The sequence below is a fragment of the Pyrus communis genome, chromosome 2 (assembly GCF_963583255.1).
Source record: "Pyrus communis chromosome 2, drPyrComm1.1, whole genome shotgun sequence".
In the NCBI taxonomy this organism is placed as follows: domain Eukaryota; kingdom Viridiplantae; phylum Streptophyta; class Magnoliopsida; order Rosales; family Rosaceae; genus Pyrus; species Pyrus communis.
In genome coordinates, this window is record NC_084804.1 from 30,404,982 (window position 1) to 30,428,256 (window position 23,275).

Sequence of the window (23,275 nt, forward strand, 5' to 3'; positions counted from 1 at the left end):
CCAAATATCAGTAAAGGAAGTTGCACAACTAGACTAAGAGAAACATCTCTTCCAACAATGCATAAATCATAGCCACTAATAGATTCAGAAATGTTCAAAATATCAGATACATTTCCTCATAGGTGAAAACAAATGGACAAAGATACAGCTCCTGACCACAAATTTTAGTTCAACCTGGTTTGGACATCACCTTGCAACGTTACCTGAACATGAGTTTTCAATGACATGCTGTTCTCAAAAGCTTAACTTACTCCGATGTGAAAGAAAGAATGTGTGCAAGTACTGATATTGTACGAATCATGGATGAATATGTAATATAAAATCGATAATAGCTTTTAGATGCTTATAGATGCTTATATCTGGTTATCTTAGTTTCCATTTCCCAGTATTACCTCTACATAGACATCACATAACGTAGAAGCTACATATAAAAGTGCTTTCAGTGTTTTGCTGGACAAAGTGCATTCTAAATCTGCATGCGTTAGTATTGACATTCAAATTCCTTATTCTGTCTCTTTGCAGTATAATTATCCTTAACTCAGTCATCATCCCAACTCTACACTGGATATTACCTGATAGATGCCCAGAATATAGTTCTCAAGAGCTCTGCTCATTTGTTGGTATATTGAAATTTTATTCCGTCTTGCGGCATGGACTCGTACAACTCTTTTATGTAAGTATGCAGCCAATTTAAGATCCTCACTTTGTGCATGGATGGCATTCTATTGAATATTTCTTAGTGGCAAAATGGATGAATATGCATTTTTTGTGTAATGTTTTGCCTCATTAAGTTTTGTAATCTTCGTGATATGGCTAAAGAAAGTGTATGTGTCATGTAATATTGGATGTTTAATTCTCTTGTTTCTGATTATTGTACTGGTATGTAATCTTGGTTTGTTTGTTATCTTACAAAATATTTCTTTATCACTATAGATGCCTGAATTACTGAAGGGATTCAATTCCTTTCTCAATTCACGGAATACATAATTTTCATTTATTTATTTTTGCTTTGCAGGTAACTTGGTTCTACCCACTGTACATATTCAGCATTATCCTGAGCAACCTCTGGTACTACCAAATTATCCCCTTTTGCTTAATTGTTTTACCCCTACATTATTTACTTGATTCTGTTTTAATTACCATAGGTATGAACTGAGCACAGGTAAGGTATACATCTATTTCTTGCAATGCAGAATGTTTAAAGTTCACTATGATCCTTAGTGGTTATCAGGATTGGAGTGACAATAGTTTTTAATATATGATATTTTGTTTAAAGTTCTGCATGTCTTGACATTTCCACTTCCCGATGTCTTTCTTTTTCCAATTTCTACTATGTGATTATCCAAATCTACAATTTTATTTTAACTAAAGGTACAATGACATTGCTAAGTATGGATTTTCTGCAATGGGGAGATCCACGCCAACCACATTGGATCCTGTCAGACAAAATGATGTTGGTTTGGAAAGACCTGCTGGCGTAGAAGGGTAATTAACTTATTCTTAAATAGAGCTTAAGGTTTTTATTATTGTTATTGTTTTATATATTTATTATTTCAGACATTTCTTGTTGAATAGATATTTATGTATCTCATGAGTTGTGTATGCATCTGTTTAATCTGCAGGGTCATGATTGGTATAGGAGAGCAGGTGTATTCAGTACTTCTTTTGACCTGTTTCTTCCTAGAGGTATAGATATCTTTTATTCTTTATTTATTTGGGTGTATGGATTCATAAAGGGAGGAACAGGATTTAGTTTTCATACTTATTAGACTTAGAGAACGATAGAGAGAGAGGAGTTTATATTCAAATTGCAATATGCTCCATGGCTTATGTGCCACTTTTTGGATGACAGAATCGATGGCTTCTGCAGGTATATGTGACTGGATATATACCATATGTGGGGAAGGCAGTAAATTTTCTGCTTCTGTCCTGGATGTATGCCTATTACTGTTTCGAGTACGTGGTGCATATACCTTTTTGGCTTAATCTAATTTCCTAGATAAGTGTGTGCTAATGCTCCTTTTGAACTCTTTTAGGTACAAATGGAATTTTTCTGAAGTTCGTCTTGAAAAAAGGCTGGATTTCTTTGAATCTAATTGGGCATTTTTTGCTGGTTTTGGTAAATATACAACAATTTATCATATTCACTAAACAAATTAATATAGGAGTACTTGTAAGTTGTATACACGAGTTACCTAGCAAAGGCAATTTTATAACAACAAAGTTGATCCTTAAGCCACTTTGATTTCTTAAGCCGATAACCATTTACCAAAAGTAACATAATTTGCATTCAACAGATGAACATTCATATGGAAATCCAAAATTAAAGCGAACAAGTCAAAGCATTATAACTACCAAAACACAAAAGCCAATGTACTTCCGAATCCTAACAACATCAGATTGAACACAAAAGGATGATAAAGTGAAACACTACCCCATTTTCTCAGCTCAATTCTCAACTGCCAAACCCAGTTTCATGTTTCATCTCACTTACATCTGCTTTTGCAGCAGCAAACTCCTAAAATAGGATTTAATCCAAATAAAACCCACATATGATTTCTTAAGCCGACAACCATTTACCAAGGTTGCAGATAACCATTTACCAAGCCGATAACCATTTCTTAAGCCAAATAAAACCCACAAAAGCCAATGTACTTCCGAATCCTAACAACATCATAATCAACATACCCAACATGCTAAGCAGGCTACTTCTACCAAGGTTGCAGATTGACAGTGAATTTTAGTGAAGTTCAGATGCTCTAATCAATCTCAATTTGACCTAAAAATCAAAACCCTAATTTGTTCAAGTGCAGAGGTCTAGGATTCAAAATTTCTCAAACCCAAAACAACAAAATCAAATAAAGCTCAATAATATCACGATCTGCAAAACAAATGACGAAATAAATCGAAGATTCGAAGTTTACCAGACAACTCGGAGCAGATGAGGGCGAGCAGATGCAGACGAGGAAGACGCAGAGATGAGGGTGAGGAAGACGACGACGAGCGAGGGCAAGACGACGATGAGGGAAGACGACGATGAGCGACGGCAAGGAGGACGAGCAGGAAGTCACCCTCGCGATTTTCTCTGGGCTTACGAGTCCGCCCAATTTTGGGGATCCTGGTTAAGACCTCGTAAGGAGGTGTTTAATCCGAGCGAATCCCACCTAATCTCATTAAACCAAATCCTGCAGCAGACCAAACAAGGGACTATAGTCCAGTCCAGTCCAGTCCTCCTTAATCCTATCAAACAAACGGGCCCTTAGAGTCCCAACAAATAAGCACTAAAGTTTCCCATGAGTCCCAACAAACAATTTAACAAATTTCCCAAAATTATTCGTATTTCTAGAAGAATCAATGCAACATAGGGTGATAAGCAAACAAACTGATGATAAAGAGACAAGAGAGAGGAGGAAGAATAATTTACATGGCATGAGTACATCAACACATAACATCATGCGTCAATGAAAAAATAACAGGTGAACAAAGACTTACACATATCTGTATTTTAGTATCACAAGAGACCAACATAATGGTGTACGAGTAGCATATAAGTTGTTCCTGGGACGAGGAGACAATGAGTGTAATAGGTTCTAAATATTTTTTTTTATTGATAAACAAGGAAATAACAATTTTTAAACAGTAACAGATGTATCGTATTGAAATGAAATAATACTTGAGGAATGAAAGTGAAATATTTTGAAGATGTTGTATAAGGTTGCAATAGAATTCAAACCTGAGTGATTTAGTGTAATTTACCCCCTTTTTTTTTTTTTTTTTTTTTTTTGAATTGCTAGTCTAAAATGGATAAAAAGCCGGACTATTGAAGACGTTTAGAGTCCCAACAAATGAGCACTAAAGTTTCCCTTGAGTCCCAACAAACAATTTAACAAATTTCCCAAAATTTATTCGTATTTCTAGAAGAATCAATGCAGCATAGGGTGATAAGCAAACAAACCGATAATAGAGAGACAAGAGAGAGGAGGAAGAATAATCTACATGACACAAGTACACCAACACATAACATCATGCGTCAATGAAAAAATAACAGGTGAACAAAGACTTACACATACCTATATTTTAGTATCACAAGAGACCAACATAATGGTGTACGAGTAGCATATAAGTCGTTCCTGGGAGGAGGAGACAATGAGTATAATAGGTTCTAAATATATTTTTTTATTGATAAACAAGGAAATAACAATTTTTAAACAGTAACAATTCATACAACTAAAAAAGGAAGTAAGCTGAGATTTTTTAAGTAGAAGTTAAGGGTCTGTTTGGTATCCTATCCTAAAATTTTCATCATTTCTCAAAACATTTCTTAAGAATATTTCTTGAAAACATTTTTCTTTAAAACTCAAAAACTTGTTTGATATGAGATTTAAAAATTTTAAATCTTAAAACTTAAACTAGACAAAGAGCTCCAAAGAGAGGGAGTCGCATGAGAGGGAGAAAGAAAAGAGAGGAGTAAATAAAGTAAGAAATGATTGGAGGTAAGAGAAAGAAGAGGGTATATGAGAAGATAAAGAGGAGGACGGGAGCAGATTGGACGAGGGACAAAGAAAAAGGGTAAATCTCAGTTTACTACCCTCAAGTTTTATGATTTCAACATTTGGTAAATGAAGTTTTTTCGTCCCAGAATCATACCTAAAGTGTTAATTTTAGGACAGTCTCATACGTTCGTTAGTCTGATTGTTAAGTATTCCGTTAACTGATGACTTAGCGCCTATGTAGATAATAACTAGACATCACGTGTCATTAAGGTGTCGACGTGGAAATTAAAATTCAAAAAAGAAAATTTGTTTCGGAGACAAAAAATTAAATAAATAAATAATTGGTCGTCTTCTACCTCTTCCGACCTTCTCTTCCTCCATGGCCACCACCACCACTCTCCTCCTTCTCCTGATCCTAACCACCGCCATAACCACTGCCAAAAGCCAGAAATTTCTACGAAGATTCGAATTCTTTTCATTTCTTGATCCCGATCGTAATTTACGGCATTAAATTTCCAGATCTCTGGAAAAAAAAAAAATATAAAAAGAGGAAAAATTAAACCCTAAAAATCAATTTTGTGAAAGAGATTATGTAATTAGTCTGTGGAAATTGTTTTGGTGGTGGGAAAATTTGGATCTTTTAGCGATTTATGGTCGCTGGAGGATTTGGGTGGAACAATTTCAAAGAAATCGAGGAAATTTTAGGGGGTGGTGTGATGGGGAAAGATGATGAAAGTGCGAAAGTGGTTGAAGACGTAGAAGAAGGTGAAATTTCGGATTCGACTTCAGTGGAGGAGGTCAGTGAGGAAGATTTTGTCAAGCAGGAGAAGCAGCAGGAAGTTAAGGTGGTGGTTCCGCCGCCACCGCCGCCCAAGGATCAGTCTAAATCCAACGGCGGTTGGACGATGCGCGACATCTACAACTACCCGGGATTTCGGGGGTATAGGTCCGGCTTGGTTAACCTCGCTTGGGCTCAGGCCGTACAGAATAAGCCGCTCAATCAGCTTCTGCAGATGAATGACCCCGATGGGAAATTGAACCGATCGTCGTCGTCGCCGTCGGTGATTTCGTCCGAAAGGAGCAATGCGAAGGAAGTGGATGAGTGGTGATTGTTGATAGTGGCGATGAAATGGACGCTGAGAAGGAGGAAGGGGAGTTGGAGGAGGGCGGGATTGATTTGGATTCGGAGCCTGCCGATGGCGAACACACAGCCGCAGCTGAGGAGGTTAGAGATGGTGTTTTGCTTTGTGATGATATGGACGTTGATAATTCCGAGACTGGTTTGAAGAAGCGAGTGAGGTCGATTCGGGAGGCTTTGGAAAGTGTTACTGTAAATGAAGCAGAGAAGTTTTTAAGGCTTTGAGTTCAATTTTTTTAAAATAGTTCTATCAAACAAGTTTTTAAAGCTAAAATTTGAAAATTGTTTTTAAGTTTAAAAAGTTTGATTCAATTAAAGTACTAAACAGACCCTAAATAATTTAGAAATTAAATTCGGTCCATTTTCTCTCTCAACACATGTAGAGGAAACAGAGACCAAAATATCACATAATTTTTTTTTTCCGATGAAATAAAAAAGAGATTAAAACTCCATTTTTAATGTCTAATGCCTAAGGTCATCTTCAACCGAAAGAGTTAAACATAGCCCCATCTAATAGCCTTACAACAAATTATTTTTTAATAAACAATATTATACCATATTCATATATCATCTCCAGCCAAAAGGTCTAAATATACATTAATTTATTAAACTTAAGCCATCTAAAATATATTTTTTTAATTACCATTCTATCTCATATTGGGGAGAACATCGATCACACTAGAAATTTCATACGAGAAAGAAATCTGGTAGGAAAGGCTCTGAAGAACTAGCAACACTTCAGCATAATCAGACATAGGGCTTAGTTTGGGATTGTCTTGATTATCTGTCTATCAAGAGGTTGATCTCATTTTGTTTTTAAAAGAAGATTCAGATTCCTTTCAATTGAAGAAGAATCCCCTGATGAAAATTTAGGGTTTTTGTGTTGATTCCTTTCAAATGGGATTATTTTTTTAGTTTTAGATTGTCTTGATTCTTTTTGCTTGTCATGAGGTTGATTTCATAGTTACCCATGAAAGAAGGCTGGGTTTTGAGAGAAAGAGCAGGAAAGAGTACAGAGAGTGAGTGAGAGATAGAAAACGTAGGAAGAAATTCGAAAAGAAAGAAGAGAGAGATGGGAACAAGAAAAGTGGAGCCCACAAATTAGCACTGGGCTATCGAGCTTGTTATGTTTGGCAAGCTTAGTGGCCTTTTGGCCCACTAACAAGGGTGACAAGGATTTAGGCCAATGCAAATTAGGATTTAGCCTGCTTGTTGGAGACGGTTTTTAGCGGCTACGATCACATCCGCTCACTCTAAGGTTATTTGGTTTCTATAGATCACCAAACCCAAAATCAGTATAGATGACATTGTGCAGTATCATTTTCCGGATGCTCCTTTAGCTTATCTTGAAACTAACGAACCTACATGTTTCTCACATGCCTCTAAACATCCTCATTGGTGGCAAGCCAATGCTCTTTTGTGTAATCAAGCCATGACATATTCAAAGTATTGTTGATTCCTCTCATTTTATATTTCGGTGTCTCGCTCACTCTATATTTTTACTAGTTTATCTGGATGATATTGTCGTCACTGGCAGCTCTTCAGATCCCTTAAGTTGGCCTCAACCCCGCTTGTGGCCAATGTTGCTCTCACTAGTACTAATAGCTTTTTGCTTGCTTCTCCCACTTTTTTTCGTGAGTTAGTCGGTTTTCTACAGTATCGTACTCATATTATTGCTTAATATATGAGTTCCCCTCTCACTACTCACTTGATTGTTGTTAAAAGAATTCTCCATGTGGGACCATGATCTGCACGTTTGGTTCCAACAGGTACCAAAGATTATGGTATTCATTTCCTTCTTCAAACTACTTATGTTGTTTTATCTGCTCATTCGAATGTTCATTGGGATGGTTGTCCGAATGCTAGTTGCTCCACTACTAGCTATCTTATTTATTTGGGTTCTAATCTCATCGCTTGGTGTTCCAAAGAATGGCCCACTGTTTCCTGTTCAAGTGTTGAGTCTAAGTATATCTCCCTTGCTCATGGTTCACTTTCTTCTTGGTGAACTTAGTGTTCACTTGCATACTCATATTTTACTGCATTGTGATAATTTGGGTGGTACCTACCTTGCATCTAATCTCCCTCACCATTCTTGCATGCGTCATATTGAACTTGATTACCATTTTGTATGTGAAAAATTTCTATTGGTAGTATTCGTGTTTCTTGCATTCCCTCAGTTGGTCAACCGACCAATCTTCTCATTGAAGCTCTTCATCAGCCTCGTCATGGTCTCCTTTGTTTTAAACTTGTCCGACTTGGCTCGTCTAGATAGGGTAGTGTTTGAATAGAATTCGTTAATCTAGAATCTTCTCCATGATTGTAGCATGTAATATAGAAATGTAGTTTTCCATTGCAATTAGGGTAGGATTCATGTCTCAATAAGGATTAATGTAATGATGTATATATATATTGTATTATTTTTCACACAACAATATAAGGAGTCATAGTTCTACATGATTCATACTCTAAATATACCCCTCACGTGTGACGAATTTTCAAGCCTAACATATGACTCTCATATGCCACTTAAAATTAAGGTCTAGTTATATTCTTCTTCAATTGTAAGTGGGAGGTCTTAAATTCGAATCTCAGGGATGGCGAGTTTGCAATCAATTTAGTCTCCCACCCCCTTTAGATGTAAATATATCATGTGGCCCTCACGAATGGCGAATTTTCATGTCTCGTATGTGTCACTCACTATTGGGGAATTTCTGAATGTAACACATAGCCCTTGTGAAATTCTGTCCTCATATTTCATTGTTTAAGATTACGTATTCCGTATTCATAGTTTCGATGTGTTTATATTTACGGCGTAGATTTTTTTTCTAGAACTCTCTCCTTCTCTTGACTTATCTTTCTATCTCTCTTCTGAATTCTCTCATCTTTCTCATTTTTTCCTCTCACCGAGAAAACACAAACCACCAACCCATTTTTGAACAAGCAAATAGACATTAAATCACCATATCCTTGTTCCTCTCTCCCCCATGAACCCAGCCATGGGTTTTATTTCATGAAAAATGGAACAAAGGCGGAGGTTCTAGAGCTTCAATACAGACCACGAGTGTCCCGACCATTTTTTTCGTTGATTCCGACCTAAGTGAGACCTCTAATCGCCATGTTTGGATTCATCTGATTGAGTAGATGAATTTCCATATATGGATCATTGAATTTGGTAGAGAAATTAGTGAGTTAGAAAGCTTTTAAAATTGCTCACAAAACAGGCCAAAATTCTAGAAACCGATGAGTTTTCCGGTGGGTCAACCCGTTTCTGAATATGGGTAGAATATTCCAGGGAATGTTCTAGAGAATATTCTAGGGAATATGCTGTCAACGAATATTCCGACAAAATATTCCGTCCGGTGTTGATTTATGGGCTTCGGCTAGGACCCCTCTTAGGCTAATTTCGATGCCCTGAATCCATTTTTGGCATTCATTTAGCAAAGTTTCAATGTTTTAACATAGTTTCGTAGTTGACCACCATTTAAATTTGCGATTGGCCAAGATTCGACCGCCAGTTACCACAAAATTTTAATATATTGTTCTAGAAACATATTGAGACTCTTAGGAAGTTACAGGTCGAAAATACGGTGGGTGGATCATCTAAATGGGATTACTAAGGTTGTTGAACGTTCTTGTAACCATGTTGATCGAGGGTTGACTTTTGGCCAACATGGCCAGAATCGTTCATAAATACTAAAGTTAGTATTATTAGAGACTCAGTAAAGCCTCATGGGCCTGTCTTGATTAGCAAGACTTACCAATTGATGTATATCTCAATTTACGTGTAAGTGGCACCTTAGCAGGATTTTTGTGTTTATTGGGCTTCTTGGTGAGAGTAATGATGATGTGTAATTGAGTAATGATGATGTGTGAGGCGATGAGTCGAGGATGATATTTGTGTTATTTAGTAAGACGTGTACGTCTGTATGAATAAATAATCATTGTTAGGTATAATATAGTGCGTGTGTGACGACAATCGTGATCTTTGACGAAATGCTATATGACGTAGAATGTATAATGCTTAATGTGTAATGATACGACTACACCATTTAACAGTGGTACATTGGCGTTCCTACCTGGTTAATCCGCAGTGGGGGACCATGCGCACCCTAGGGGTGACTCCGCATGGTTAATCTGCATTGGGGGTCAATGCCTACTCAGTACTTACTTCCATAGGTGGTTTTGCCTTGTTAATCCACACTATTGAAAACTTGCCTATGGTCCTACTTGGTTAATCGACACTGGGACCATATGCATTCTAGAGATAACTCTGCCTGGTTAATCTGCACTAGGGGTTCATTGCCTACCTAGTTACATTATTTCCATGAACAGCTCCACCTGGTTAATCTGCATTAGGAACCACACTATTAGATGCTTACTTATGGTTTTGCCTGGTTAATTTCCATTAGGAAAACATACGTATTTGAGAGGTCACTCTGCCTGGTTAATCTACATTAGGGTTCACAGCCTTCTTGGTCACATTAGATCCATAGGTGGTCCAGTCTGGTTAATGTGCATTGGGGGATCAGATGGGTGTCTATAGTTTCGCTTGGTTAATCCGCAGTGAGGATCCATACACTTTCTAGAGTGGGATTTCGTTGAGTGGTCCAGATACCCCACTTCATATCAATTCTGTTGAGTGGTCCCTGATCATGTTTTGTTTAGATTCCATTGAGTCGGTCTAGAATGCGGAGACATAAAAGTTTCTAAGGTGTATGTTTATGTTTGTAACTTAGGGTTACAATGCTATTGCTTTGAATTTCAGGTATGGAAATACAACGAACCTTATAGAGGTTTGCTTTATTAGACTTAGTGAATTGATATATGATTTTAACAGTTGATTAACATAGTTAAATGTTCATATTATGCATCCTTGATTCATGAAATCATTTATTTGTTGTGATTGTGAAATTGTATTGGGAAACACTTTGATGTTTGTAGATGATAAAATGACAATCCTGGTTGTCAAATAGTTTCGTTATGTAGTCTGGAATCTAATGATTTATGCTTATCAAGGTCCATTGAGTGATTATGGAATTCTATGTTTTTCGATTAGAAAGTACTATGATAAATGTCAGAGTCTAATGAATGGTGAACTGCGAATGGCTTGATCCTATTTGAGGGTACGTAGGCAGTCTAACACAAAAGTTAGATGTAACCATAAAGTAAATGTAATGTTACTATGCTATTGGACATTTGAGTTGTGTTTTGTTCATGTCTCAGAGGTGAGACATGATAGGTGAATAACTACGTGGTGACGCCACGTGTCGATCCTAGACGTATCATAAGATCGGGACATGATAGCCCTCACTATTGGGATTCAAACACGGGTCGACATGTTGTGATACCATGGCCTATCAACTAGCTCTAAAGGCCAAGGAAAGGCTACTGTGATGCCATGAAGATGATAAAGCGTTTTAAATTTTAACAATCCTTCCGTTTTTAAAACCCTTCCACCAAAATCCTCTTGTTTTAAAATTTATTCCTAATTAAATAGAGATGAACTTTTATAAACCCCTATCCGGATGTCCTTCAAATCCTCGTTAAATTCCCCTATAGTTGTAGAAAATTAAAATCCTTCCAAATTGCAATTGAATACACCCAACAATTCATTTTTATTTCATCACATTATTTCCAAGCTCCGTCAAACATTCTATCTGGTTTGTGTCTAAACACTTCCAGACACCCAATACTTTCCATTTTCAGGTGAATTCACTGAAATTAGATCTGCCAGGGAGTCATGTTTTTACGCAGTTATGTAGATCTCAAGAAATAGGGGCCACGAAACACTTGAATCTAACCCAAACTTAGAAAAGGAAAATTGAACCTCCCGGCCTTATAATTTTTCAAAGAAGTGACTGCATTCCATTCCAGTTTCCATCCTAGCCTCTCGAAATTTTGGAGATCAAAGTTTTTCTGGAGTCTGTGACTTTTCTACTTTGTGGAATTTTGGTCAGTGAATAATATACAGGAGTTGACTATACTGGTTGATTGATTGAGTGATTGTATTCATTACAATTGTCACCTAGGAGGCAATTTTGGTGATTTTCTTTTTGTTTCTTTGTTTTCGACAAGGAAACATGTTTGATGTTATCTTTTCATCTTTCCAAATCTTGTTATTCATGCAATCCTCATTTTTGGAAACAATGATTTTATTAGACGATATAGGGTGCCTGATGCTGCATATGGATATTAGACGACATGAGGTGACTGATGCTACCAGATTTTATGTTCATTTTTTCCATGGGATTCTCTATTAAGTCTAATCCCTTAATTTGAGGAACATTGACATCTAGATGACTTGTTGATAGTTGTGCGCTAGTTACTCGCTGCACTCCCTTAATTTAAGGAGTGACAGCTATAGGGTTTACCAGGTTAGTAGGATTTGCCAAGGTAGGGTTGCTTGTAACCTTCTACCTCATTATATATCCCCCTTTGTACATTCAATCAATCTATGAAAAATACATTCAAACAAACTTAAAATTTCCACAGATTTTCTTGTTTTAATGCTTTGAAGCTTGATCTTCATGGTTAAGCCCTAGTTATGATCTGAACTAATTTTTTCTTTTGTTGTTACAACTTCAGCTTTCTCGAACATTACTTTCATGTGACTCGGTCCATAAAATATTATTTCTGTAACGATTTTCTGTGTTTGAGTTTCGAAAGAAATTCCTAAAATATATTTTATGCATGTGTTTTAAGTTCTCAAGATTAAACTTGAAGCCTTGGGGTAAATGTCGTCCCAGAAGTTTGTTGAATGAAACAGGATTTACATTTAAAAGAATCCGTATATATTGAACAGTTTTTATTGTTCTTAAAACAAGAGTTTTGCTTGCTGAACTCCTGCAGTTTGCAGGAATATTTGCAAGAAGTTGTCAGCCAAAAAGGCTGAAAACTAACTAGTTTGTGCTCTCCAAGAAACTCCACCGTGAGTTCTCCATTATGTGGAACTTGGAACTAACATGAAGGTAGGTCCGCAGGTGGAGGCAAGACAGAGATCAGAGTCTTTCCCATTTTCCACCACAAATGCAGTCTTCAAACCCCAGCTAGTAGCAGCTCCAAATGACAGTGCACGAACCATACACCTAAAGATGATCAAATTACCGTCCAAAAGATTAGTAAAATATATTTAAAAACAATTGCAGTCTTGCTTAATTTAGTAAATTTACAGTTTAATGTGCATAACACTACTTTATTATGTTGATGTCTTTACCTGGATTATCAGCCCTGAACCTTATGGCAGTCCAACCACCAGTGGAAACTCCCACTGTGTTTCTCTCAGGAGGGTTAACCAAGTTAATGTAGTCGGGTCCTTTTTTGGGTCAAAGTTCCCAATTCCAGATCCAACAACAAAGAAATTGTAACCATGAAGGTGGAAGGGATGCGACTCCACTGTGAGAAGATTTGTGTCTTGTAGCACCAAATCTACCGTCGAATTGAAGGCAATCTTGCTAAACCGCGTACCTTGTTTCGTTCCAAGGTTGGCAGTGAGCGTTGTTGGAAATTCAAATCAAAACAGGTTGCTATTGTTGAAAATCAATGTCAAAGTTAGGCAATGTTAGGTATGGTTGAATAAAAATTATTAGGTGCAATTAATGTGTTTTGTGTGGTAATAAATAATCTTAGTTTAATCATTTGGTTTGCTATAAATACCCAAGCTCTCAAGCATTGTAAATCATCCCATCCCATCCCACTTCCAATTGTGAAGAAGCTTGTAAGCTTTCTTATTCCAACAGTTTGTAAACCTTTTTCATATATCAAAGTCCAAGTGTTTTGCCAAAGCTTGTTGCTTCCCTCCTTTCTCTATTTCTTTCTTTGTCCGATTTTATTTGAGAGTGTAAAGTGAAAGAGGTGTGATAGAGTTTGTAAACTTATCACCCACATATTTTGGTATTGAGTTAGTAAACTATCAAATACCAACAATTGGTATCAGAGCCAGAATACCACTCTGGCAGGTGCAGCAGTTATGGCGTCCAACTTAGTGCAACTCCAAGTTCCCACATTGAAGAAAGAAAATTATGAAAGATGGTGCATCCAATTCAAAGCATTGTTTGGATCACAGGAGCTATGGGAAGTTGTCAGTAGTGGGTATGTTGTACCCACTGCCGAGCAAGAAGCCGTATATACTGCGGATCAAAGGAACACTCTCAAGGACTTACGAAAGAAGGACCAAAAGGCGCTGTATCTTCTATACCAGGGTTTGGAAGATTCAACGTTCGAGAAGGTTGCAGAAGCAACAACGAGCAAGCAAGTATGGGATACACTCAGTACAATCTACAAAGGAGTAGATCGAGTCAAGAAAGTGAGGTTACAATCACTTCGAGCAGATTTTGAAACTGCTCATATGAATGAAAGGGAGAGCATCTCCGACTATCACTCAAGGCTCATTGTGATAGTAAATCAGATGAGGAGAAATGGCGAGAGACTCGATGAAGTACGAGTTGTGGAGAAGATACTCCGGTCACTCACATCTAAGTTTGAGCATGTGGTGACTGCCATTGAGGAATCCAAGGATTTGGAGGTGATGAGCGCAGAAGAGCTACTAGGATCCCTCCTAGTTCACGAGCAACGCATTCAGAAGAATGCAAGCCCCACAACGCTAGAGCAAGCTTTGGAGTCAAAGTTGAATATTGACAAACCAAATAAAGGTCGTGGGCAGTGGAACTCACGTCGTGGGAGCTCATCCAACCGTAGCCGAGGACGAGCCCGAGGAAGAGGTCGAGGCTATGCACAAAATCAAGGTCAGTCTCAGGAGTGGAGATCTACTCGAGGAAAGGCGCATATCCAGTGTCACAACTGTAAGCAATATGGACATTATGCCAATGAATGTTCACATAAAAATGGTGAGCATGTCAACATGGCAGAATCAAGTGGAAATACTGATGAAGAACTTACAGTCTTACTAGCACACCATGATTCCAGTAGCCAACAAGATGTTTGGTATTTGGACTCTGGTGCAAGCAATCACATGTGTGGAAAGAATGAGTCTTTTGCCGAACTCAAAGAAGGGGCCTATGGATCTGTAAGTCTTGGTGACTCCTCAAAGTTGCCAGTTGAAGGCAAAGGGAAGATCAAGATCATCCAGAAGGATGGAAGAGAAGAATACATCTCCGATACCTACTACATACCAGGTATGAAGAGCAACATTCTGAGCATTGGTCAACTGCTCCAGAAAGGGTACATTATACATATGGAGAACATGCTTCTCACTCTCAGGAATGCAAGGAGAAAGCTTATTGCACGTGTTCGAATGTCAAAGAACCGGATGTTTCCGTTGAATTTGATCACAAAGATTGGAAGCTGCAACATCGGTGTAATGGAAGATGAGTCATGGAAATGGCATCTTCGATTTGGCCATCTTAATTTCAATGGCCTAAAGTTGCTGTCAAGTGGAGGAATGGTTCGTGGTCTACCCCAGATTGAAGCCACACGCCAAGTATGTGAAGGTTGTGTGCTTGGCAAGCAAGCACGACTATCGTTCCCTGTTGGTGATACATGGAGAGCAAAGGCACCACTGCAGTTGGTGCACACAGATATATGTGGTCCATTGGATCCCATGTCTTATGGAGGTAATAGGTATTTTATTACCTTCATTGATGATTTCAGTAGAAAGACTTGGGTCTATTTTCTCAAGGAGAAGTCAGCTGCCCTAAAAATTTTCAAGGAGTTCAAGGCACTCACAGAGGCAGAAAGTAACCACAAGCTTGTGGCTGTGAGATCAGATAGAGGTGGAGAGTACACCTCCAATGCTTTCCAAGCATACTGCAAGGAGCAAGGAATTAGGCATCAACTTACTGCTGCCTATACCCCACAGCAAAATGGGATAGCCGAAAGAAAGAATCGAACCATCCTTGACATGACAAGGTCCATGCTTAAGGAGAAGAATTTGCCAAAAGAGTTATGGGCAGAAGCTGTAGCTTGTTCGATTTATTTGTTGAATCGATGTCCAACAAAGAGTGTCAAGAGGATGACACCACAAGAGGCTTGGAGTGGATACAAGCCGAATGTTACACACCTAAGAATGTTTGGGTGTGTTGCATATGCTCAAGTTCCAGAAGCCAAGAGGAGGAAACTTGATGATAGAGATGAGAAGTGTGTGTTTGTGGGCTATAGTGAAGAGTCCAAGGCATACAAGCTCTACAACCCACTAACTGGCAAACTAGTGGTTAGTAGAGATGTCATCTTCAGTGAGGAAGAGACATGGACGTGGAACAACAAAGAAGTCAGTAAAGAGAAGATCGTCTCCACTGATTTTGAAGAACCAGAAGTTGTACCACCGATTGAGCAACAGCCTGCTCAAACAATCACAACAACTCCAGTGCACAGAATTGCAAGGAGTGGTCCTACATCTAGTGAGGAAAGCAGCTCCTCAACTCCAGTGAGGTTAAGGAGTCTCACAGAGATTTATGGACAAGAAGAAGAAGAAGAAACCAACCTTTTCTGCTTGTATGCAGACCACGAGCCTTTCTCATTCAATGAAGCTGTGGAAGAAGATTGTTGGAAGAAAGCCATGGAAGAAGAGATCCATGCCATCGAGAAGAATGACACTTGGGAGCTGACAAAGCTCCCACCAAATCAGAAGGCTATTGGTGTCAAGTGGGTTTACAAGATCAAACGCACTGCAGATGGGAGTGTGGATCGATACAAATCAAGGCTTGTAGCAAAGGGCTACAAACAGAAGTATGGAGTGGACTATGATGAAGTCTATGATCCAGTTGCGAGACTTGACACGGTAAGATTGCTAATCTCTCTTGCCACACATCATAAATGGAAAATTTATCAACTAGATGTCAAGTCAGCTTTCCTTAATGGAGTACTTGAGGAAGAAGTGTACGTGGAACAACCGGAAGGCTTCCAAGTACAAGGAGAAGAAGATAAGGTGTATCGTTTGAAGAAGGCTTTGTACGGCCTCAAGCAAGCACCACGAGCTTGGAACTCAAGGATCGACAACTACCTTCACCAAAATGGATTTCAGAAATGTCCATACGAGCATTCAGTTTACATGAAGAATGGTGAAAAAGGGGAGTTCTTAATTATTTGTCTCTATGTAGATGATTTATTGTTTACAAGAAACAATGAGGCAATGTTCCATGAGTTCAAGCAATCCATGTTCAGTGAATTCGAGATGACTGACAATGGATTAATGTCATACTTTCTTGGCATAGAAGTGAAGCAAGAAAGTGATGGTATCTACATCTCTCAACAAAGGTACATGAGAGACATATTGAAGAAGTTCAATATGGACAAGTGCAACACTGTCAATACCCCAGTCGCAACTGGATTGAAGCTGTCCAAAGGAGGAGAGGGTGAGTTTGTAAACTCAACAGTGTACAAAAGCCTCGTTGGAAGCCTAAGGTACCTTACAATCACAAGACCTGATATAGTTTATGGTGTTGGACTCGTGAGTCGATACATGGAAACACCAAGGGAGTCTCATTGGCTGGCCGCCAAGAGAATTTTGAGGTACATAAGAGGTACTCTAAACTATGGTCTATTTTATAATTTTGGTGAAGATGCAAAATTATTTGGTTATTCAGATAGTGATTGGGGAGGTGACCAAGATGAAAGGAAAAGCACAACTGGCTATGTGTTTTTTCTAGGATCAACAGCTTTCTCATGGACTTCAAAGAAGCAATCAATTGTTGCTTTGTCATCATGTGAAGCCGAGTATGTTGCTGTAGCCTCAACCGTGTGTGAGGCAATTTGGTTAAGAAATCTGTTGAAGTCAGTGTGTCATCCACAAGTGGAATCGACTGTGATTCACGTAGATAACGTGTCTGCAATCAAACTTGCAAAGAATCCTGTTCAACATGGAAGGAGCAAGCACATTGATACCAGGTTCCATTTTCTAAGGGACCATGTGAAGCAAAAGACAATTGAACTTGTCTACTGTCACACCAAGGAACAAGTGGCAGACATCTTCACAAAGCCATTGCCAATTGAAACATTCCGGCTACTGCGTGAAATGCTAGGAATGAAGGCGTTTTGATTTGAGGAGGTGTGTTGGAAATTCAAATCAAAACAGGTTGCTATTGTTGAAAATCAATGTCAAAGTTAGGCAATGTTAGGTATGGTTGAATAAAAATTATTAGGTGCAATTAATGTGTTTTGTGTGGTAATAAATAATCTTAGTTTAATCATTTGGTTTGCTATATATACCCAAGCTCTCAAGCATTGTAAATCATCCCATCCCATCCCACTTCCAATTGTGAAGAAGCTTGTAAGCTTTCTTATTCCAACAGTTTGTAAACCTTTTTCATATATCAAAGTCCAAGTGTTTTGCCAAAACTTGTTGCTTCCCTCCTTTCTCTATTTCTTTCTTTGTCCGATTTTATTTGAGAGTGTAAAGTGAAAGAGGTGTGATAGAGTTTGTAAACTTATCACCCACATATTTTGGTATTGAGTTAGTAAACTGTCAAATACCAACAAGCGTTGCACCAGTGTAATTGAAAGGCGTTGGAGGCCGATCTGGGAAATCTGTGGTAAATACTCCCTTGGTGTTGAAAAAATGAGCTTGAAGCAGCCCAATTTTTGGCATCACAAAAGTGATACTGTTTAAAGAAGCAGTGAGCTGTGTTCCATTCAGACAAGTAGGGCAAGGGTTGATTCCTAAGCAAATCGTGTAAAAGAGATGTCGATCAACTTTGAGACGTAGATTGGCTGGCAACTGTGCTGTGTTTAGACTTCTTAGCTTGTCATCGTAGTTTAATGCAAAGGCCGTGTTATTGAGTGCTGGAAGTTGAGGAAGGACTGGCTGTACGGAATTCAGGATGCCTTTGTATTGTAGTATTGCGGTGGCAGTTTTGTTGTCAACCGACACGGGTGCATCCATAAATGGCCTGGTAGCCACGTGAAATATCTGCCAGGCGCTTGGGTTGCTTGAACAAGTACGTTTGTAGTCTGGCCTGGTGCTATCAGTATTGCTTGAGTTGTGAATGGTTTGGTATAGACTGCGTCAATTTCAACCACTGTCATGTTGTGGCCAGCAATGGCGAAGAATAGCTCATCATGGAGTGCAGCATTGATGATTCGTAGTAGGTACGTCTTTCCTTGTTCAGCCTCCAATGCATAGGTATCTGAGATAGCATATAAAACTCGAAATTATATATACGAATCACCTCAAAAGTGTAGTGTAAAAAATTTCTCTTTCGAAGGCACTAGCTTACGTTTTTCAGAACATGGAAACAGCGGACCTGGTTTCCCATTGATGGTGTGTGCATCCGACATGTTTGGTGGCAATCCCAGTTTGTTTCCTTGTTTAACAAGTTCTTCGACGTCATTATTCCACCATTCTCCTGCACCATTTTCAAGAAACAATACCATTTATTTTCTGCGTAAACTCTGAGGGTGCGTTTGTTACACCAGACTAACTCAGACTGGATTAGCTTTAGTGACTAAGCTGGATTGGCTAGGCTTGGACCAAGCAGTACTAAAATTGTGAAGTGTTTGATGTAATGCCAGACTAGCCAAGACTAATTTTTTATTTTTTTATATTTAATTATGAAAACTTCCACTTTCTTGTCTAAAGTTTTTTTAAGAGATAAAAGATGCTTTATTGAAAATATTATTCATCTCATAAACAAAATGGGGAATGGATTTTGCTTTACATGAAAGTCTACATATTTTTTTCACCATCAGCTATCAATACATTTACAAGTTGTAACTACTTGTGCTTAAACTTGAGTTCCTTCACATATTCTTCAGTGCCCTTCAACTACTTATGTAGATCTTGAGTGCTTCAATTGCAACTGCACAAGCTACGGGGTGTCCAGAATATGTTAACCCATGAGAAAAAGAACCAAGCTTGCTGCTTTGAGAGTGTATGACATTTGAAACTTCTGGGCTCACAAGAATGCTGATTGGCATATATTCAGAAAAAAAAAGCCTTTGCCATAGATACAAGGTCTGGCTTGAAAGAAGAATCATTGCAATCTGATCGTGACGGAATGTCACTCTCTTTTATGCAACTGCTTTAGCCTGATTTCTTCCTTATATATACTTTCTTCCTATCTTTTGGAGTATATTATATATTGCAAATGATTTCAAATTTCGAGGACGAAATTTTTTAAGGTGGGTAGATTGTGACTACTCGTCCCTAATTTTACAATTTTATAAATTTTAAAAGAGTGATTCGACGAAAATGCCCCAGAGGCAAAGTTAGTTGACCATCTTTTCGAGACGTGTACAAGCTACTATTCTACCGAACGCATCGGCGCAAGTAGAATCGAATTTGGAGTTATGAAGAAGATTTTACAGACTTACAAAGTTGAAGGGCATTGTGGTAAATTTACAATTCTAGATATTTAACCCTTAGTTATTTTATTATTTTCTTATGAACATTTCTATGTTGTGGGTCCCACACCTACACTCCACTCCACCTATCCTGTGTCCCCCTACTCTCTCGACCTCTTCGCAAATGTTGCCACCTCATCACACTCTCTCTCTAACTCTCCCCTTCTCTCCCTCATCTCTCCCGCCTGTCTCCCTCTCTGGAAGTGCAGAGATGTTCAATCACCGGCCTTCGCTGCTCTGACGAGTCTCACCACTACCAACCACCATCATCATCGACCTACACCTGCCCTTCCCTTCATCGAAAACGTCATCACGCTCTCTCTCCCTCTGTGCGCGTTGCATATCGACACCGGAGAAAAACCTGGCGATTTCTCCCATTCTCGACTCAGTAAGGACTCAAACTTCCTTATTATTTTAGTTTCCAATCCCTAGCTTGATTTTGAGCTTAAACAAGAAATCTAGTGACGATTAGTGCAGGAAGCATCCTAGAACTCAAACCCAGTTTTTCTGGTGAGAACCCGACGGTTTTCAAGCCCTTTTCCAGCGAAATCCGACCATAGCTGAGGCAACTAATGGTACTACTCAAATCCTTGTTCCTTGATCTTCGTTTTAGTATATGACATGACTAAGTTTAGTAAAGTTTGAATTTAAACAGAATCGAAGAATTTCCTGGCCAAATTCCAGTGTTCTTCCTCAACAATTGGGCCACTATTTCCAGCTTGGCCCAGTCTGAAATGGGCTTAGAATATTCTAAGAATATTCTCTGAAATATTCTTTATGTTGACTTTTTAGAAATTTTCTCGGAAACGCTCGTAGGCTAATTTTAATGCCCCAAGTCCGTTTTTATCATCCATGTAATGAAATTCTAAAGTTTTAACGTAGTTGACCACCAGGGCATCTCAGTTGACTTTTTAGGATTGACCGTTGATTTTTCTATTGACTTTTACAAAATTTACTGGGGACCCTTTTTAGCATATATCGATGTCTTGATTCCAAATCCACACTCCGTTTTCCCAAATTTAATTGTCTTAGTGGAGTTTTACTAATGATTTTCAATATTATGCTTAGGTGAGATTATTATTGGAGACTCTGACTTCCTTAGTTCGAATGGTTGCGACCTCACAATTATCTGTGAGTGGGTCTTTTCTTTTATATATATATAGTGTGTGTGTGTGTGTGTGTGTGTGTGTGTGTGTGTGTGTGTGTGTGTGTGTGTAATTGTTAGTTTCCATTCATACATTTCATAAAGAGTTTTTTGTAATACTCGTAGATTAGCATGACGCTCATAAGATTTAGCACATTGATAGAAATTATGAAGTTATGCTACATCCTATGAGATATGGTGGATGAATGTTTAAAGTTTGAATATGTAAAATCAAATTCATCAAGCAAGACATGTCTGGAGACCATGATCTTGCCAGAATGAAGATTAAGACACAAATACCCTTTATATTGGCATGCATATCCTATAAACACACACTGAGTTGTTTTGGGTTGCAACTTAGTGCTATTGTAGGGTTTTATAAGTGGATATCATGCACAACCAAAAATTTTAAGATGAGAAATCTGAGGAGGATTACCAAACAAGCATTTGTATGGCGAGGACATGAGTAAAGTTTGACAGGGCATTATATTGATAAGGTGCACAGAAGCAGCATAGGCATGAAACCAATACTTATGGAAGCATTTTGTAAAAGTGTGATGGATGTTTCTAAAATGTGTCTATGTTTTCGCTCAGGGGTATAGGGGCATGATTTTTTATGAATCATACCCTTGTCAAGCAAAACTTGTTTAAAATTGTCACTAGAGTATTCACCTTCCCCATCACTTTGAAATACTTTGACATGTGCATAAAACTAATTATTCAGAAACTGATAAAAATGAACAAAAACACTGAATACGTCACTTTTATTTATCAATGGGAAAATCCAGGTAAATCTGGTACATTCATCCACAAAAGTAACATAGTACTTGTCACCTTCAACTAAAATAGTAGATGAAGGCCCCCAAACATCATTATGTATCTCTTCCAAGGGTTTTACAGTTTTATTTGCAAGAAAAACAAAAGGGAGTTTTGTAAACTTTCCCTCTAAACATGATTTACAAACAGAAGACACATGAGAAACATGCATAGGTATATTGGATTGTTTTAACATTCCAAATATCACAATGTTAGAAGGGTGTCCTAGCCTGTGGTGCCACAAAGTTATTTTGACTTGCTATCCAAGAAAACATAATTGTTTTGCAGTGAATGCAGATGGTTGTTGTGCTTAATTTATGAGATGTTGTGGAATGTAGAAGGGAATGGGGTATAAGCCAGCTCTACATAGTCCCTGGAGGAGGATTCTCCCCATGACCTTGTCCTAAATCCAATAACAGAACTTATCACATATAAATCTTCATTTGTTATCCTTACAAAGTCTATATATAGGTAATAAATGCTGAGATATATGGGGAACATGTAGAATTTTCTTCAATTCAAATGCATATTCATGGTTCTAAAAGACGTTAGGCTCTAGTTGGGCAGTAAGCTGGGGCCTAGTGCCTAGGTGGCCAGGCGAGGCCTAGGTGACGCCTAGGCGGGCTAGGCAGATTTAGATAATTATATATGTGTATATATATATATATATATATATATATTATATTTATAAATCTCAAACTTTTGAAAAGACAAAAAGCCCACATAGTGGGTGGTTTCATAATTCCAAAACCGTGTGCCACTCCACCTCTTTCATATTCCTAAAGGTGGAGTCCCCAGATCATCACAGCTTTTGACCCCTTGAAAATTGAAAAAACCCTTTCTATTATACCTCTTTGTTTCTTCTTCTTCCTTAGCCCTTTTAGAGCCTCAAACTAAATCTGTGAATTTGCAGCTCATGCCACTTCAAATTAAATGTCAAATACCCCTCATCTCTCTCTCTATCTCTCTCATTTGTTCATAGACAACAAGCTACAGAAGATCACCGAGGCTTTGCTGCTACTTACGACATCGAAAGTTTCAGACTTATTGCGAGAGTTGCAACAAGTTTAGGATATGCAGCCGCCTAGACTGCCACATAGCGCCACCTAGAGGGCCTAGGCAGCCACCTAAATCCTTCCGGCCTTAAGTAAACGCTTTGGCCTAAATCGAGTCAGGGCTCCACCACCCAGCGCCCATGCCAATTTTTAGAACACTATGCATATTTAGGTGTCTTTAAGGTACTGGAACCAATATGTGAAATCTGCAAACCTGAACCACTAGCTGTGGTTACTGTATCTATGCCAGGAAATGGGGTTGCTAGATTAAAATTTGTCAAGTCAGAAGTGATGTGAGAAGTTTCTCCTTTATCAACCACCCAAAATTGTTCCTGAG

At 38.4% G+C, this 23,275-nt stretch overlaps 1 protein-coding gene and 1 pseudogene across 1 annotated transcript; one reads left to right on the forward strand and one right to left on the reverse strand.

Moving 5' to 3' along the window:
* The first annotated feature begins 599 nt into the window (after positions 1 to 599).
* LOC137725035 (protein EI24 homolog) lies at positions 600 to 2,151 on the forward strand. Its single transcript, XM_068463645.1, has 6 exons — positions 600 to 673; positions 1,016 to 1,068; positions 1,372 to 1,485; positions 1,623 to 1,686; positions 1,871 to 1,956; positions 2,037 to 2,151. The coding sequence occupies exons 3-6, from the start codon at positions 1,406 to 1,408 to the stop codon at positions 2,149 to 2,151; spliced, it is 345 nt and encodes a 114-aa protein (XP_068319746.1). The 5' UTR covers positions 600 to 673; positions 1,016 to 1,068; positions 1,372 to 1,405.
* Positions 2,152 to 12,588: 10,437 nt separating this feature from the next.
* On the reverse strand, positions 12,589 to 20,301 carry LOC137725036 (laccase-11-like; annotated as a pseudogene).
* Positions 20,302 to 23,275: the final 2,974 nt, after the last annotated feature.

Excerpts from the sequence above, each read along its gene's own strand:
- LOC137725035 (XM_068463645.1), top strand. The coding sequence starts at position 1,406 with ATGGGGAGATCCACGCCAACCACATTGGATCCTGTCAGACAAAATGAT. Across the intron at positions 1,486-1,622 it reads AGACCTGCTGGCGTAGAAGG|GGTCATGATTGGTATAGGAG; the intron begins GTAATTAACTTA and ends TTTAATCTGCAG. Across the intron at positions 1,957-2,036 it reads TATGCCTATTACTGTTTCGA|GTACAAATGGAATTTTTCTG; the intron begins GTACGTGGTGCA and ends GAACTCTTTTAG.